The following is a 16,781-nucleotide window of genomic DNA, read 5'->3' as shown; positions in this document are numbered from 1 at the left end:
GGGTTTCAAAGCAAACAGAAACAAAAAAGAACATTTTTCAGGCACTTTGGAATATTTAAGTGACTATAAAGTACAAAAAGTTTATTCTTTGAAATGGTAGAACAAAGAGTTAAAGACACACATTTTAAATCTGCTTCAGGCCATAAAGTTTCGCAGACTGCCGACGCAGGACGAGCAGATTTGCTGAAACGGCAGATTATTTCCCTCCCAGTGATTTTTACCTCAAACATTCACATTTACAGCGTCGCTTCTCCATTTAAAGGCTTCGGATAAAGTCACCGTACATTCTTTTACATTTGCATATTTAGACCGTTTTATTAGAATAATCCCACATCAGCATTAAGATTTCAGTCTGTTCAAAGATTAAACTACGACATGGGATCTGTATTTTTAAAAAAATCCTCCCGACAGCACATTTAAAATTCACTAATTTACCGTATTTCACTTAAGAAATAAGTTAAAAACCAAATGCATGTAGTGGAACCTGGATGTAAGACATATGAGGACCTCAAGTAGTTGTAGTACTAATATATTAAAGGAGACATATCATGCTTTTAAATCCTTCCTTTTTACATATAAATCATACAGTTGTGGTCTATACAACGCGAAACTGCAATGCTTGGGTCTGAATTCCTCATTATTAGAGCTCCACAGGCCCCTTTTCAACCCCTTTTCTGATGCGCTTCTGAGAGCAACTCGTTTTGGGGCGGTCTCTTCAAATGCAAATGAGACACTTCATACCCCGCCTCCTCTCCAGGTTGCAGAGGTCACACTCGGTTCAACGTCACCCTGTTCGGCCATCTTTGTAGTTTGATAGAACAGATACAATTATCTAGCGGCGCAGAAACTTTATATTCACACATTATTTACAAAATGTCAACAACGGAAGATTTGTCCATCCAGCCATACATGTTGGAGCCAGAGTCGGACCCGGCGGAGCGAGATGAAAATGACGATGATGCACCTTCAGAACAACGTCTTCATATGGATGTAACGCAATGGTGTGTTACTATATTTACACTAACTTCTCCATCCATGCCCACTACTACAATACTGCCTGTATTACAACGACTATTTAACACAGAAGTTACATTATAATCTAAAACGAGCACACAGCGCTAACATATGAAGACGGTGCAACTGCTAATGCTAACAAAACAATGACAGGGACGTCTTATCATCACACTTTTTAGCGTTATATACAGCTTACCGAAGTGCTCTGTTCGTCGTCTCCATAGATAGAAGGAACTGACCGCTCAATCAGACCAAGTCTTTCGGCAAATCCTTCTTTATACTGGCGGAGGTTGCTGAAGTAGTCGTCCTTAAAGTGCTTCGCGCACACAAAAATGACCTTACCCACAGATGTGGGTACATTTCTGTGAAAAATAAAACTCAACCAGGCACTTGGAAAAGGTTCTGATGCTGGGAGACGGTGTAACGAAGCTTGTGGGTTACTACATCCAACAACCGAACATTTCGACTTATCCTCTCGTAACTTCGGTTGGACTACAAAATCGCAGCGAGAAACAAAAATGGCGGATTGCTCGAAACGTCGATGTCCTAATTTGGCAGTTCCGCTGAGAATACTGTGACGTCATTGTTCAAAAAACGTAATAGAGAATAGAAAAATCGAAACCGATCGCAAAATATGACCAAAACAGAATATAAAGATATCAACGGAGCACCTGAAGAGACTACTTTGAACTTTTCTGTACTTCTAAACACTCTAAATATACACCAAAATGCATTTAAGGGCTAAAAAAGTGGATTTAGCATGATATGTCCCCTTTAAAGTATATGGTCGGATTTAAAGAAAACCTAACTTTACCGTATTTCACCTAATAAACACATAAGAACCAACTGCATCCACTGGATCCTTGTTGTAAGACTTTTAACGAGGACCTCTAGTGGTTGTAGTAGTGATTACAAAAGTAATGTATTCAAGTGACGGATGGGACTTTAAAGAAAACACTAGTTTAGTGTATTTCATCTAATAAATAGGTAAAACAAACTGCAATTACTGGGTCCTGGATTAAGACTTACAAGGATTTTGAGGACCTCGAGTGGCCATAGTAGTTATGACAACAGTAATGCATTGAGGTAGTGAATGAGTCTTTAAAAAAACTCAACTCACAATTGACTGTAGTTCACGTAATAAATATCTGGAAAATAAATACATATATTTTTAACGACTTTCTGTAAAGCTTCAATAATGTGACTGTATTGAATTATTGGGGAAATATTACTAAAGAGATTTACTTTCCTACAGTTAAATTGAGCCAAACAATGACATTGTTGGGTCATTGTGAAGCAACATTGTCAATTCTACTGCAGAACCTAATGCAGTGGAAACAGAGAAGATTTGAATAAGAACAAACGGATCAAACTCAAATTGAGGTGGAACTGAAATGTACCAGATTCACATGAGATGCTTTTTTTGTTTAAATCAGTTTTTGATTTAACTGGAAAATTTCTCATTTAAAATTGATCCATTTTTTTCTCTCACAACTGCGCCGTTGAAGAGCTCAACACGCCCCAATGTGGGCGGAGTCAACGTTGACGCGGGCTGGTTGGTTGGAGACGTGCTTGGCAGCGTGTGGCGTTAAGGCCGATTCATCCTCCATAAGAACAAGAAAAAAGTTCGGCACTCCGGGGTCCTGCCGAACAAAACGACGTCAGCGCCGTCTGGCTGAAGATATTTGGTTCGGCTGTTCCAACCGTCCGAGCCGAAGTATGTGGGTGCTGTACTGCCGTGTGCTGCTCAGGCGTGTTCCAGCTCGCTGATGACTATCAGTCATATTTTAATCATGTTTAGCGTGTAACCTCACTACTGTATGAGCCCCACAACTCGTCAACATGACGGAGGGCGGAGTTACGTGATGCACCTGAACGCATCACTCAGTTCCAGGAGTTAAAACCAGAACATGGTGGCTCAGACACAAACTTTCTCTTTATTACTGAAACGGTCCAGAGAAAGGGGCGTGGCCTTCTGTGTGTGTGTGTGTGTGTGTGTGTGTGGGGGGGGGGGGGGGGGGGGGCGTGGCCTACAAGTTCAACAGCTTCTTCACGAAGTATGAAGGGTCATACTTGCCGACGTCACAGCCCAACTTTTGTTCTTGTTCTTATGGGAGGATGCAGGAGCCTAAATATGTTCAATTAGTCTCTCCATGTCACTCTCCGGACCATAAATGCTGCAAACGTTTGACTCCGCCCTGAACGTTTGCCCCAACGTTGCTCCGCTCTGCAGTCAGGGGTTTTGCACTTGTGAGCTCTGCATTAGTTTAATCAAAGACAGCATCATGCACCAGGTGGCGGCAGTGAGTTCCTCCGAGCTTCAGTGTGTTAACTCAATGCACCACCTGATGGTACAAAGTGGTATTACAAGACGGTGGCTTATTAAACTTTGTCAATTCATCTGCAACAATCTGATGATTTAAAAAAAAAAATTTTTTAAAGACGGTTTGTGTCTAAACCTGCATTTTAATTGAACTGTTAAAAGCTTGCGTGAACAATATTAGATACTCGTGCTGATTCAAGTAAACAAGTTTATTTTTGTTTGTTTTACAATTTAAAGTATTTTTAAAGGTGGAGATGGACACTAAAAAGCACCAGTGGCTTTTTTCAAATTCAAAATAACATTGAAATTTGTCAATTAGCGAGTTTTAAATGTGCCAATATTCAGATTTTATTACCATTGTGAAATGAGAGATTTCTCATGTTTCGTGTCTTTGGACTCTGAGGAAGTGTTGAATGATCCCAGTGAGAACAAACCAGTTTAAAAAACCCTCCGTGATTCTTCTTTGCGAGGAGGAGTTTTACGGACTGAACTCCGTCCTGTGGGTTTTCTCTCTGCTGCCTCTCCGAGCAGCATCTCTGTAGTTTGTCTCCTGGATCAGAGGCTCAGCTGTAGTCGTCGTTCCACTCCATGACTTTGTCATACTCCTGGATCTTCTGCTTGATGTGCGACAGTTTGCTCTTCAGGTAGTCGCAGCGCTCCTTCTTCTCCAGGAAAGTCGGGTCCTGTGACATTTAAAAAGCTTCCATTAATTCAAACTGTAACAACGCCTTTCTTCTGAAGGTGGCAGCAGCGAGTCACTGCAGTGTGTGTGTGTGTCTGTGTGTGTGTGTGTGTGTGTGTGTGTGTGTGTGTGTGTGTGTGTGTGTGTGTGTGTGTGTGTGTGTGTGTGTGTGTGTGTGTGTGTGTGTGTGTGTACTATCTTTGAATGATTTATAAAAACAAGATGTTTAACTGTTTGTAGTCGTTTAAAGCAGATAAGTGGATTCAGCCTTTTTAGAGATGAAAACATGATTTTCTGGAGTGAGCGATGATGAAGATGAAGTCGACGTCTCTGCAGGTTATTCCCCTCGACACAAAAGCTCAAACTCTCTGATGTAAACAATCTGTATACAAATAAAAACTGAAGGCAAACAAACCTTCAAGTCTTTGTTTATGAGGAAATATAACTGGATTTATGATCTTTTCTAAGAGAACGAGAAGACACTTGAATGACATTTTGGTTCTTGAATAAAAGAAGAAGGTAGAAAACAGTCGGTTGTAGGAAGAAAAGATCCTGGAACGAAGGTCACTTCATATCTTCAATTTTCTTTTAAAATTAAATTTTTTTCATAAATGGATCTCAAAACAAACAAAAGTTTTCCGCTTTCACGTGAAACCAGCCAAAGTACTGGCTGAAGTACAAGGACATATTTCAATTAGAGCTTGAACGTGTATGTGGTGCTGATATTCCTTATAATACAGTATATTATTATAAAAGGCATGTTTACAATGTAGATGTAGTTAAAATGACTTCAGACCAGTGAAAAAGACTTGAGGGCCTTTATGGATCATAAACATAAACTAGTTGTTCATATTTGGTCTGAAGAAGCGTCTGCTGATCACAACGGGAATTCTCTACCAATCAGAAAGAAGAAAGCAAAAGTCTCACGTTTTTCTTCCTCTGGTAGTCCTGCAGGATTCTGTTGATGCGATCGACTTCCTGCAGAGAGGAAGTGTTAGAGCCGCCAGTTGAACCGTGACGCCTCACAAACCAAACAGGAAGTGTTGGCGGTAGGAAGAGGAAGTGTCGGAGGCAGGAAGAGGAAGTGGTGGAGAAGGATGAGGAAGTGAGGAAGAAGAAGTGAGGCAGCAGGAAGAGGAAGTGAAGCAGCAGGAGGAGGAAGTGAGGCGACAGGAAGAGGAAGTGAGGCGGCAGGAAAAGGAAGTGAGGCAGCAGGAAGAGGAAGTGTCGGAGGAAGGAAGAGGAAGTGTCCGCAGTAAGAAGAGGAAGTGGTGGAGAAGGAAGAGGAAGTGAGTAAGCAGGAAGAAGTGAGGCGGCAGGAAGAGGAAGTGAGGCGGCAGGAAAAGGAAGTGAGGCAGCAGGAAGAGGAAGTGTCGGTGGCAGGAAGAGGAAGTGTCGGAGGCAGGAAGAGGAAGTGTCCGCAGTAAGAAGAGGAAGTGGTGGAGAAGGAAGTGAGGAAGCAGGAAGAAGAAGTGAGGCAGCAGGAAGAAGAAGTGAAGCAGCAGGAGGAGGAAGTAAAGCAGCAGGAAGAAGAATTGAGGCGGCAGGAAGAGGAAGTGTCGGCGGCAGCAGGAAGAAGTGTCGGCAGCAGGAAGTGGAAGTTTTGGTGGCAGGAAGAGAAAGTGAAGCAGAAGGAAGAGGAAGTGAAGCAGCAGGAAGAGGAAGTGAGGCAGAAGGAAGAGCTGCAGAAGAGACTGGCTGATCACCATCTGGGTGGCCGGGTGCTTCGGCAGGCTGCCCATCATGGTGTCCATCTCCTCGAAGCGCCTCAGCGTGGTCTGCACGTCGGCGTGCAGCTCCTTGTACTCGGCGTACTGGTCGTTGAACACCGCCCGGTACTGGTCGCGCTCCTCCTCCGAGCGGATGGTCGGGTATTTCCTGTGGAGACACGGAGCAGAGCTATGAATAACAGGACCGAAGCAGCCTGATGGCAGCGACTCAGTGTCTGATTGAAACTGAAAAACATTCCAGGTATTAAACTTTTACGAGGATTTATAACCTGAATGTACGCATGTAAGTGTGTGTGTCCATTATGTCAGTATGTATGTGCATTGTGCAAGTATATATGTATGTACTTTATGTATGTGGTTTTCTACGGTGGCTTCATGTATGAAAGTGTTGGCCTGTATCTGCTATGGCAACAGGAACAAATGATTTAGTTGAAGGTTCTGGGAGTCTTAAGGTTTTAAGCCAATTCAGGTTCATTTGTTGGTCAAACTTAGTTTGTACTTTATTAGCTTTTCGCAAAAACTACTCGCCCGAATTGTAAGAATTTTCAGGGATGATTTGCCATCATTCAAGGATAAATCCATTAGATTTTGGAACGTTAACGACTAACTGTTGTGAAAGAATGCGCTCTACCGAGTGTAGCTCTAGTTCTTTGTATAAATACGATTAATTTCCTGTTGTTAGTAGAACATTTGGTTTCGATATGATTTGATGTTAATCTCACTTTATGCTTGATGATATCAGAGTTTAGCTTCACAGATCCGTCGGGACCGACTGGAGCACGAGTCAAACTCAAGGCGAGGGCGAGGGCGAGGGCTTGAAGGTCTGATTGTCTGAAAATAAATACCGTATTGTTTTCTACAGTGCACACCTTGGGGTGCCTGTCTATTGGGAACAAAACGGTAATTACGTGTGCCTTTTGTTTACACGGAAGTAGTTCTGCACTTGTGCATATCCAGATTAGGATGTTCCCCGCACCGACCCGTGTTCCACCCGACGGCGGACGACCCCCCGTGTTATATCACCCGTGAAGATTGCAGCGTATAAACAGCAATGCAATTTCCAACAAGTAGAATAGAGAAATACAAACAATCCAAAATGTCCAGGAAGAGAAAACTTGATGCAGATGACAGGATGTTTGATGAACGAAGGGAAGGAGAAGACATGTTTCTGCTTCAAGGAGTCTTTTGTGTTCTGAGGCGTGTCTTTTATCAAAGAGGACAATATAAGTCCACATCTTGACACCGAGTACAGAGGGAAGTATGACAGAGTTAGACTGAACAGAGTAACTAAACAGTGGCGGCCCGTCAGGGCCTGAAGGCTTCTCTGCAGGAATAAGAAAAAGATCAGAATCAGACTGATGTTGATCATATTTCGTCCATGAATACTTCTTAAATAATTCCAAACGGTCTGTCTGCTTCCTCTCATAGCTTCTCCCCTGACTTCTGCTTCCAGACTGAACTTCCATATTAAAGCTTTGAACCAATCACAGTCCAGCCATCACCTTTTGTCGGGTAAAGAAATCTGCCTGAGGCCTTCAGATTCAGTTCTGCAGCCGTCTGCAGTGTAAAACAAGCGTCGGTGACGCTGCTGCTTCAACCAATCAGATTTAGATATTGACGATTCAGGACCTTCTAGAAGGCCTTGGGTGACGTCAGCATATTCAAGCCCTCTGATTGGTTGGTCAGAGAGTTCACGCTCCAGCTCGCTGACTGCATCTGGAGCAGCTGCAGGCTTTAGTCAAACTACAATGGCTGAAGGACATGAAGAGATTTGATTGCAGATTTATTGTCAAAACCATTTTCAGGAAGGACTTTTCCTGGAGGTCATTGAACGCACCGCAGCGCTCCTAGCACACAGAGGTCCGGCCTAATTTACCCGCTTCACTACAAACTCCTTGGCAGGATTCAGGATTATGTTATTTGTCATTAGATTATTTTCAAGACCATGAAAAACTGACGTCTGTCTCCGTCCTCGACCCCCAGAAGTTTTGGGAAAAGCAGCTTCTATTTAATGCAGCTGCAGCAGAAGGAGAGACTGAACTCTGATTGTTTTCATCAGTAAAGGTATTTATTCTGGCTACACGAGTATCTATCTGAAATACAAAGGCTTTATATACTGCATTTCTGCATGATAACTTGGTTTTTGTAGCCATAAAAAGTTATTGGGGGATGGATTGACTCAGACCAGCACTAGTGAAGGACGAGGTCTGAAATGCACGGCCGCCACTGCAACTAGCAAATATATTTTTTATATCAATGCAAATGCATATGTAATATTTGTAATAATAGGTAATAAAGTCAGTTATTTAAAATTGAGGAGCAGTTACATTTACTTGACTTAATATTCGTTTACATTTAGTTCCATTTGGCCCTTTGAGGGCAGCCATTATGCTGATGTGGCCCTCGGTGGAAATGAGTTCGACCCCCCTGGACCGGAGGTTTTCATCGCGCTCTGAATGCGGCGACTCACGCGATGTAGTCGGGGACCACCACCGGTTTGGGGATGTGTCCCGACGGGATGGCGCCCTGCAGAACCTTGGCGGGAGTGCCGTCGGGTACCGAGCGGATGGGAACGACGGAGGAGCCTCGTTCCTGCTCTGGAGCCTTGGCGGCAGTAAGTGGAGCAACCTGTGGAAACAGAGAGGTGAGAGACGCGTCCGGAGCCTCCCAGCCTCTCCCCACATCGTCGGTCAGAGAAACTCACCATCGTCTGGACGGGAACCAACTCTGACGGCTGCATCTGGACACACGGGAAAACATCCTGGGAGTTAAGGTTTGGCTCAGCCAATCGCTTCCTATCAACTGATGATGTCATGTTTTAATGAACCCATATAAAGAACCTCATGTACTAAAGCTCCATGTGGATAAAACACCACGGATCCAGTCTGACAAACAGAATTACAAACACTATGGATTCAACCTGTTTGAATCAAGAATGTGGAATTTCGTGCAATAAGATTCACTCCGTTTGTGTTTCTTATGACTGTGTCTGTTTTTGATGTTAAATAATCACCAGAGGTTTAATTAGCTCGAAGCAAGAGGGAAAGAAGGCCTCGTTCCCACTGCAGGGAGCCGAGAACCAATCCTGACCTTCTGCTCAGTGACTCAGATCTTCTGTTTAGGTTCAGGGTTGAAGCTCCATTCTGATGTTTCCCCTCCAGAACCAGACCTCCATCATGAGGAACCAGTTCTGATATTTTTCTACTTCGTCAATAACGTGTGACTGACGTCTCTGATAAGAGGAAGCGGCTCCGCCAGAATAAAAGCTGTGCTCTGTTTTTCCCTCATCCTCCTTCTTTCCTCCTCAAGTTGTCTAGATTCTGTCGCTCGTATTTAACAACCTCTAGAAAATGGATCTACATGCTGACCTGTGTTGCCAGATATGGAGGGTATCCCCCGACTGGGGAGCCAAACTCTCTTTCCTTTTTACTTTCTTAAAATTATTGTGTCTTTATGACGTGTTCGTTGCTACACATTTAATAGTTTTAGAGTTTTAACATGATTCCTACGCAGGCTGAGATTTGGGCTGGTTTTTATTGAGGTGTGCAGGTTTTACTGAAAACAGTGAGTCACATCTGGCAACCCTGCTGCTGACCGACGTGGCGTCCAGATTTACTTCTGTCAGCAGCGCCTTCTGCGCTCTGGAGCCTGAAACCGTCAGTCCGATCAGGTTCACGCTGCAGTCTGCTGGAGGTGGAGTTTAGAGTGTAACGTGACCGATCAGGCAGAGAAATAAGATCCCAGCAGAAAATCTCAATTGAGCATCAAAATCTGCAGATGTAAATTAGTTATAAATTAGGTGTAAATCAGCTGTGAACCAGTGAATTAGGTAAAAATTAAGTGACAATCCACTGCTAATGAGCTGTAAATGAGGAGTAAATCTGCTGTTTTAGCAGAGATGCTGCTTTTAAAGTGATGAAAAGTTTCCTCATCTGGCCTCAAAGAACTTTTATCATCAGCTCCTCCCCCCCTGTGGTTTTATACCAACGTGTTCCAATGTGTTCTTACTTCCAACTTGTCCTGTTTGCTCTTGCAGTACCAGTTTTCACCACTAGTTAGTGTCTTGAGTCACTTAAAGAAGCAGCAGGAGGAAGACTGAACAATGCCTGAAGTCACTGATTTATACATTTTACAGCGTCACACGAATGCTAACAACTTCATGACGCCAATAGAAATATTCTTTTAAATAAAAGTTAATCTTTTTTTTTATTATATATAATTTAACACTGAATATTTTTTTATTCTCTATCGTGTCTGTCTCACATTATGTTGTTTTTCTGACCCTGCTGAGGATTAATGAACGACTTCCAGATTTAATCTGAGGAGATTAGTTTCATTAACACTGAAGAGAAGAAAGCAAATGTTTTTGTTTCTAACCAGAACGAGCCGCTCTGCTCAGGCTGCATGACACTGAAGCTCAGCAGTGAACCAGCGTCCACCTGCAGCTCAGGTGAAGTTTCTGGCTCCGCCCCCTCAGTGCTAATCTTAAGTGAATGCTGAGGTTTCAGGCTCCGCCCCCTCAGTGCTAATCTTGAGTGAATGCTGAGGTTTCAGGCTCCGCCCCCTCAGCTCCGACCCCCCGTGTGTTTTCTGTTTTCATACCTCCTGGCCGTAGCGCTCCCGGTACTGGCGGGCGGCCTCGTGCCTCCACAGCTTCAGGCAGACGATGGCGCCGATCAGGTAGACCACCATGGTGACGAAGAGGAAGATGATGGCGGCTGTCTGGCCCGCCTCCGTCCGGCAGAACGCACCGTTGATCCCGTTGTTGAAGACCGGGTACGAGCAGAGGCCGCCGCGGGTCGTGTCCCGCACATAGACCACACCTGGACACACACACACACACACACACACACACACACAGTGTTATTGTGTGTGTGTGTTCCTGTCGTTTGGTGTTTGTTAGTTTCCGACCTGCCGCCATGTATAGGACCGCCAGCGCCAGGTTGATGATGAACTCTGTCAGCGGCCACCAGTTGGCGTCCAGCAGGATGGTGCGGTAGTACATGGTCATCCCCAGCACCAGCAGGATGACGGTGACCAGCCAGGCCAGCCCCGCCACCACCAGCACGAAGGGCGTCTTGGGTCCGGTGTAGTAGGATCCGCCGGCGCCGGCGCCATAGAAGCCGCCGCCATACGCCCCGCCAGGCGCCGAGTACCCAAACATGTTGAACCACTCGTTGTCCTTGTGGATGTAGGCGCAGACGCAGGCGAAAACTGCGGCGCCAAGCAGCAGCTCCACGCAGCCCAAGATCCTCAGAAGCCCCGCCCACGACTTCATGTAGGCGTAGCGCTGGTGGTACTCCTCCACGCGCTCGCTGTAGCTCAGCGCTGTGCGGTACGTCCGCCCCGACGGCGACTCGCGCCCGCCACGCCCCTCCAGCAGCTCCTTGCGGGAGTTGTAACTGTCGCTGGTGCCGCCATAGACGTCCCGGTAGGACCCGGGAGGGGCGGGGGAGTGCGGCGGCGAGCAGCGCACGCCTGGCGTGCTGCTGCTGCTGTTGTTGTTGTTGCTGGAGGAGGTGGGCATGGACCAGGCCTGGCTGCTGCTGTGGTTGCTGCCTCTGAAGAAGTTCTTCCAGGAGTCGGGGATGAAGCGGTGCACCGGCTTGATGTCCAGGGCGGGGTCCAGGTCCGACTCGCCGTCCGGCTGCCCCTCGCTTCCACTGGGGTCGAAGTCGGACCCCACGGGGGGCTGGTCGGGTAGTGGCGGCGGCGGCAGCGGGTCGGCGCTCTGGGCGAGGTGGGGCGCCCGGCGGCCACTCAGCGGCAGCAGCAGATTGAAGGAGTCGGGCCGGGGCGGCGAGCCACCGGGAACCTGGTCATAGTGGGGCGGCTGGACGCGCTCAGAGCGTCCAAACGAACCGCCGCCATTGGACATGAGGACGCCGCTGGTCCCTGGAAAAAACAAACAAACTCATTATCCAGCCGAGTTTAATGATCATATTTTAATAATTTCTAGTAGCTTTTAGACTCATTTTAGTCTTTACTGTGTTTCTGGGTGTTTTTAAGTCAGTCTGTCTTATAAAGAAGATTTCAGGTCATTTAAAGTCATTTTCAGTCTATTTCCAGGTGGTTCCAGTCTTTATGAGAGCATTTCTGGTCATTTTAAGTCATTTTTATGTCTTTTCTGGTTCTATTCAGTTAATTTGGCTGCTTCACCATTTGAATTATGTTGCTGTTAGAGTCATATTCAGATTGATGTCAGGCTTTATCGAGGCTTCATCAGTCATCTCCAGTCTTTCTCCAGAGTTTCTTCTGATTGGTTTCTGTCTACTTCGGACACTTTGAGTGTTTTGAAGGTTGTTTTTAGCCTCTACTAACTTTAGTAGAGGCTAAAAAGCCTCATGTTTCTCAGATTCAAAGTTTGTTTCTAATCATGATCAGTCCCAGTCTATATGAGTACTTCTCAGCTTAGATTCAGGGTTATAATGCGCAGGTCAAATAAAGTTTGGTACATTTACTTGGTCCATGTGTTTGAGCTCTAATCTAAAACGACCAAAGCAAGACAACAGCAGAACAACCAAGGGAAAGAAGGAAAGAAAGAATCCAGATATTCGATCCAACAGTCATGCAAACAAAATGAGAAAGGAGCAAAATGATTTTTTCCAAATGTTCCCAGTTCCCGATGAGAAGAGAGAAAAAACCCTTGAATATTTCATCCCAGAATCCTTCATGCTGGTCAGGAATGCATTTCTGTGTTTGAACCAAAGAGCTGCTGTTGTAGTAAATGAGCAGCACAGGAATGCATTCCCAACAACAAGATTCATCTCCAGACGATGTGAAGAAAAAATAAAGAAGTATGAAGTTTTCTGGAGTACCTCTTTCACACGCAGTCACTCAACACGACTTACATTGGCCTGCAGGTCAGAACTCAAACCTGGAGTGAACGCAGAGCCGAGGAGTTGCCTGGAGGGAAACACATCAGGGGAAGGTGAACATCAGGCACAGCAGAGACGTCTGTGCAACACAAAGCAACTCAACGTGATTTATTCTTTCACAATCAGTCAAACTCAAACCAGGAACTACAAAACAAACTCCACAACAGTCTATAAGTACACACTCTTTTGATACGTTGGTGAAGTGTATTGCAGTATTTCCTTACCTTTCAGAGCAGCATGAACTGATTACACACTATTCCTGCTGCTCTGATGACTCCTGGTTCTATATAAACGCTTCTTTGCGTAATTTTGCACCACTCTTTGTTTACATATTGTACGTAGTTTTTGAAACACATTTCTTTTACATGCTCTTCTAAATGCTAGTTTACTGTTGGAAATCTCTGGACAGCAAAGAAACATGTTTTCTGATGTAAATGTGACATTTTCTCACCGTCTTGTCTTTTATTTGTTTGTTTAAAACTGGAGGCGGATTATCTTGTCATTTGCTGGAGCCTGATTGAGAATGGGGGTTGACTATCCTGTCTTATATTAGCCTTTGTTGGAACCTGATTAAAGTGACACTGGACTCTATAGTGGTCCAGCGCTGAAGCTGAACTGAAACACATTTATCTGGTCTTTGTTGACTAAAGTTGCCAGGTTGGCCTTTGCTGGGCCTCCATTAAAATGTTGGGATAAATATCTGGAGTTTCAATATATACAATTACTGTAAAGTAGCAGCTAACTTTAGCTGTCGCTGGATTCTGGTTAAAAATGTCAAATAATTATCTGGTCTATGATTCGTCTACCCTGAACCTTGACTAAAAATGTGAGATAACTGTTGAAAAAGATTAAAACTACCACAGCTATCTTGTCTACAGTTGGCCTTTGTTGGATTGAAATGAGTGATGAATATAAGGTTGCCTTTTAAAACCAAATATCTTATGGTCATTTAAAACATAGTCACTTCAGACTGAGGCCAGAGTATTTATCACTGCTGGATTTATTACTACTAGAATTATTACCATTGGATTTATTACTACTAGAATTATTACAAAAGAATCTATTACTACTAGAATTATTACAAAGGAATTTATTAATACTAGAATTATTACCACTGGATTTAATACTACTAGAATTATTACCAAGGAATTTAGTACTACTAGAATTATTACCACTGGATTTATTACTACTAGAATTATTACCAAGGAATTTATTACCACTGGATTTATTACTACGGCATTTATCGCCACTGGATTTATTACCACTGGATTTATTACTACTAGAATTATTACCACTGGATTTATTACTACTGCATTTATCGCCACTGGATTCATTAATACCAGAATTATTACCATTGGATTTCTCCCCACTGGATCTATTACCACTGGATTTATCGCCACTGCATTTTCCGCCACTGGATTTAATAACACTGGATATATCACTACCAGAATTATTACCACTGGATTTACTACCACTGCATTGATCGCCACTGGATTTATTACCACTGGATTGACTACCGCTGAATTTATAGCAACTGGATTTATAACCACTGGATTTATTACTGCCAGAATTATTACCACTGGATTTATCGCCACTGGCTTTATTACCGCTGCATTTATCGTCACTGCATTTTCCGCCACTGGATTTAATAACACTGGATGCATTACTACCAGAATTATTAACACTGGGTTTACTGCCACTGGATTTCTTACCACCGCATTGCTCGCCACTGGATTTATTACCACTGGATATATTACTACCAGAATTGTTGCCACTGGATTTATTCCCACTGGATCTACGACTACTGCATTGAGCTCCACTGGATTCATTACCACTGGATTTATTACCGCTGCAGTTATCGCCACTGGATTTATTATCACTGGATATATTACTACTAGATTTATTACCACTGGATCTATCACTACTAGAATCATTACCACTGGATGTATTACTACTGTATTTGGCGCCACTGGATTCATTACTACTAGAATCATTACCACTGGATTTATCGCCACTGGATCTATTACGACTAGAATTATTACAATTGGATTTATCGCCACTGAATTTATTACCACTGCATTTATAGCCACTGGATTTATTACTACTGCATTTATCGCCACTGGATTTAGCACTACTAGGATTATTACCATTGGATTTATCGCCACTGGATTTATTACCACTGCATTTATCGCCACTGGGTTTATTACCACTGGATTTACCGCCACTGGATTTAACAACACTGGATATATTACTGCCAGAATTATTACCACTGGATTCATTACTACTGGATTTATTACTACTGCATTTATCGCCACTGGATTTATCACTGCTAGAATTATTACCACTGGATTTATTACTACTGGAATTATTACTGCTGGAATTATTATCACTGGATTTATTACTACTGCATTTATCGACACTGGGATTATTACCACTGGAATTATTACCACTGGATTTATTGCCGCTGGATTTATTACCACTGGATATATTACTACTGGATTTATTACCACTGGGTTTATCACTACTAGAATTATTACCACTGGATTTATCGCCACCGCATTTACCGCCACTGGATTTAATGACACTGGATATATTACTGCTAGAATTATTACCACTGGATTTATTACTACTGCATTGATCGCCACTGGACTTATCACTGCTAGAATTATTACCACTGGATTTATTACTACTGGCATTATTACCATTGGATTTAGCGCCAGTACATTGTCCGCCACTGGATTTAATAACACTGGATATATTACTACCAGAATTATTACCACTGGATTTATTACCACTGGATCTACTACTACTGCATTGATCACCACTGGATTTATTACCACTGGATCTACTACTACTGCATTGATCTCCACTGGATTGAACTCCACTGGATTTATTACCACTGGATTTATCGCCACTTCATTTGCCGCCACTGGATTTAACAACACTGGATATATCACTACCGGAATTATTACCACTGGATCTACTACTACTGCATTGATCGCCACTGGATTTATTAACACCGGATTTAGCACCACTGCATTTGTAGCCACTGGATTTATTACTACCGCATTTATCGACACTGGATTGATTACCACCGCATTGATCGACACTGGATTTATTAACACTGGATTTATAGTCACTGCATTTACTACCACCGGATATATTACTGCTGCATTGATCTCCACTGGATTTATTACCACTGGATTTATTACCGCTGCAGTTATCGACACTGGATTTATTACCACTGGATATATCACTACTAGATTTATTACCACTGGATTTATCACTACTGGAATTATTACCACTGGATGTATTACTACTGTATTTAGCTCCACTGTATTTATCCACACTGGATTCATTACTACTAGAATTATTACCACTGGATTTATTACGACTAGAATTATTACCGCTGCATTTATCGACACTGGATTTATTACCACTGGATTTATTACTACTGCATTTATCGACACTGGATTTATCAACACTAGGATTAGCACCATTGGATTTATCGCCACTGGATTTATTATCACTGCATTTATTACCGCTGCATTTATCGACACTGGATTTATCCTCACTGGATTTAATAGCACTGGATATATTACTACCAGAATTATTACCACTGGATTTATTACCACTGGATCTACTACTACGGCATTGATTTCCACTGGATTTATTACCACTGGATCTACCACTACTGCATTGATGTCCACTGGATTTATTACCACTGTATTTATCGCCACTTCATTTTCCGCCACTGGATTTAACAACACTGGATATATCACTACCGGAATTATTACCACTGGATCTACTACTACTGCATTGATCTCCACTGGATTTATTAACACCGGATTTAGTACCACTGCATTTGTAGCCACTGGATTTAGTACTACTGCATTTATCGACACTGGATTGATTACCACCGCATTGATCTCCACTGGATTTACTAACACTGGATTTGTAGTCACTGGATTTATGGCCACTGGATTTATTTACCACCGGATATATTACTGCTGCATTGATCGCCACTGCATTGATCGCCACTGGATTTATAGTCACTGGATTTATTTACCACCGGATATATTACTGCTGCATTGATCTCCACTGGATTTATTACCACTGGATTTATTACCGCTGCAGTTATCGACACTGGATTT

At 43.3% G+C, this 16,781-nt stretch overlaps 1 protein-coding gene across 3 annotated transcripts in view; it reads right to left on the bottom strand.

Moving 5' to 3' along the window:
* Nucleotides 1-3,463: 3,463 nt before the first annotated feature.
* The window catches only part of marveld2a (MARVEL domain containing 2a), a 15,592-nt gene continuing 2,274 nt past the window's right edge, over nucleotides 3,464-16,781 (bottom strand). The window contains exons 2-9 of one of the 3 annotated variants that reach the window (XM_080476487.1): nucleotides 12,601-12,655; nucleotides 10,661-11,644; nucleotides 10,352-10,572; nucleotides 8,454-8,489; nucleotides 8,220-8,377; nucleotides 5,726-5,897; nucleotides 4,947-4,997; nucleotides 3,464-4,020 (exon numbers count right to left, since the gene is read on the bottom strand). In XM_080476487.1, coding sequence (XP_080332613.1) covers nucleotides 3,901-4,020; nucleotides 4,947-4,997; nucleotides 5,726-5,897; nucleotides 8,220-8,377; nucleotides 8,454-8,489; nucleotides 10,352-10,572; nucleotides 10,661-11,627 — 1,725 coding nt within the window. In that variant the 5' untranslated portion in view covers nucleotides 11,628-11,644; nucleotides 12,601-12,655 and the 3' untranslated portion in view covers nucleotides 3,464-3,900. Of the gene's footprint in view, nucleotides 4,021-4,946; nucleotides 4,998-5,725; nucleotides 5,898-8,219; nucleotides 8,378-8,453; nucleotides 8,552-10,351; nucleotides 10,573-10,660; nucleotides 11,645-12,567; nucleotides 12,656-16,781 lie in introns of all 3 variants that reach the window. The other 2 variants (XM_080476488.1, XR_013935840.1) reach the window with 2 other exon arrangements.

The sequence above is a fragment of the Lipophrys pholis genome (genome assembly GCF_963383615.2).
Source record: "Lipophrys pholis genome assembly, chromosome: 12".
In the NCBI taxonomy this organism is placed as follows: domain Eukaryota; kingdom Metazoa; phylum Chordata; class Actinopteri; order Blenniiformes; family Blenniidae; genus Lipophrys; species Lipophrys pholis.
This window is presented reverse-complemented; position numbering and strand designations above follow the sequence as displayed.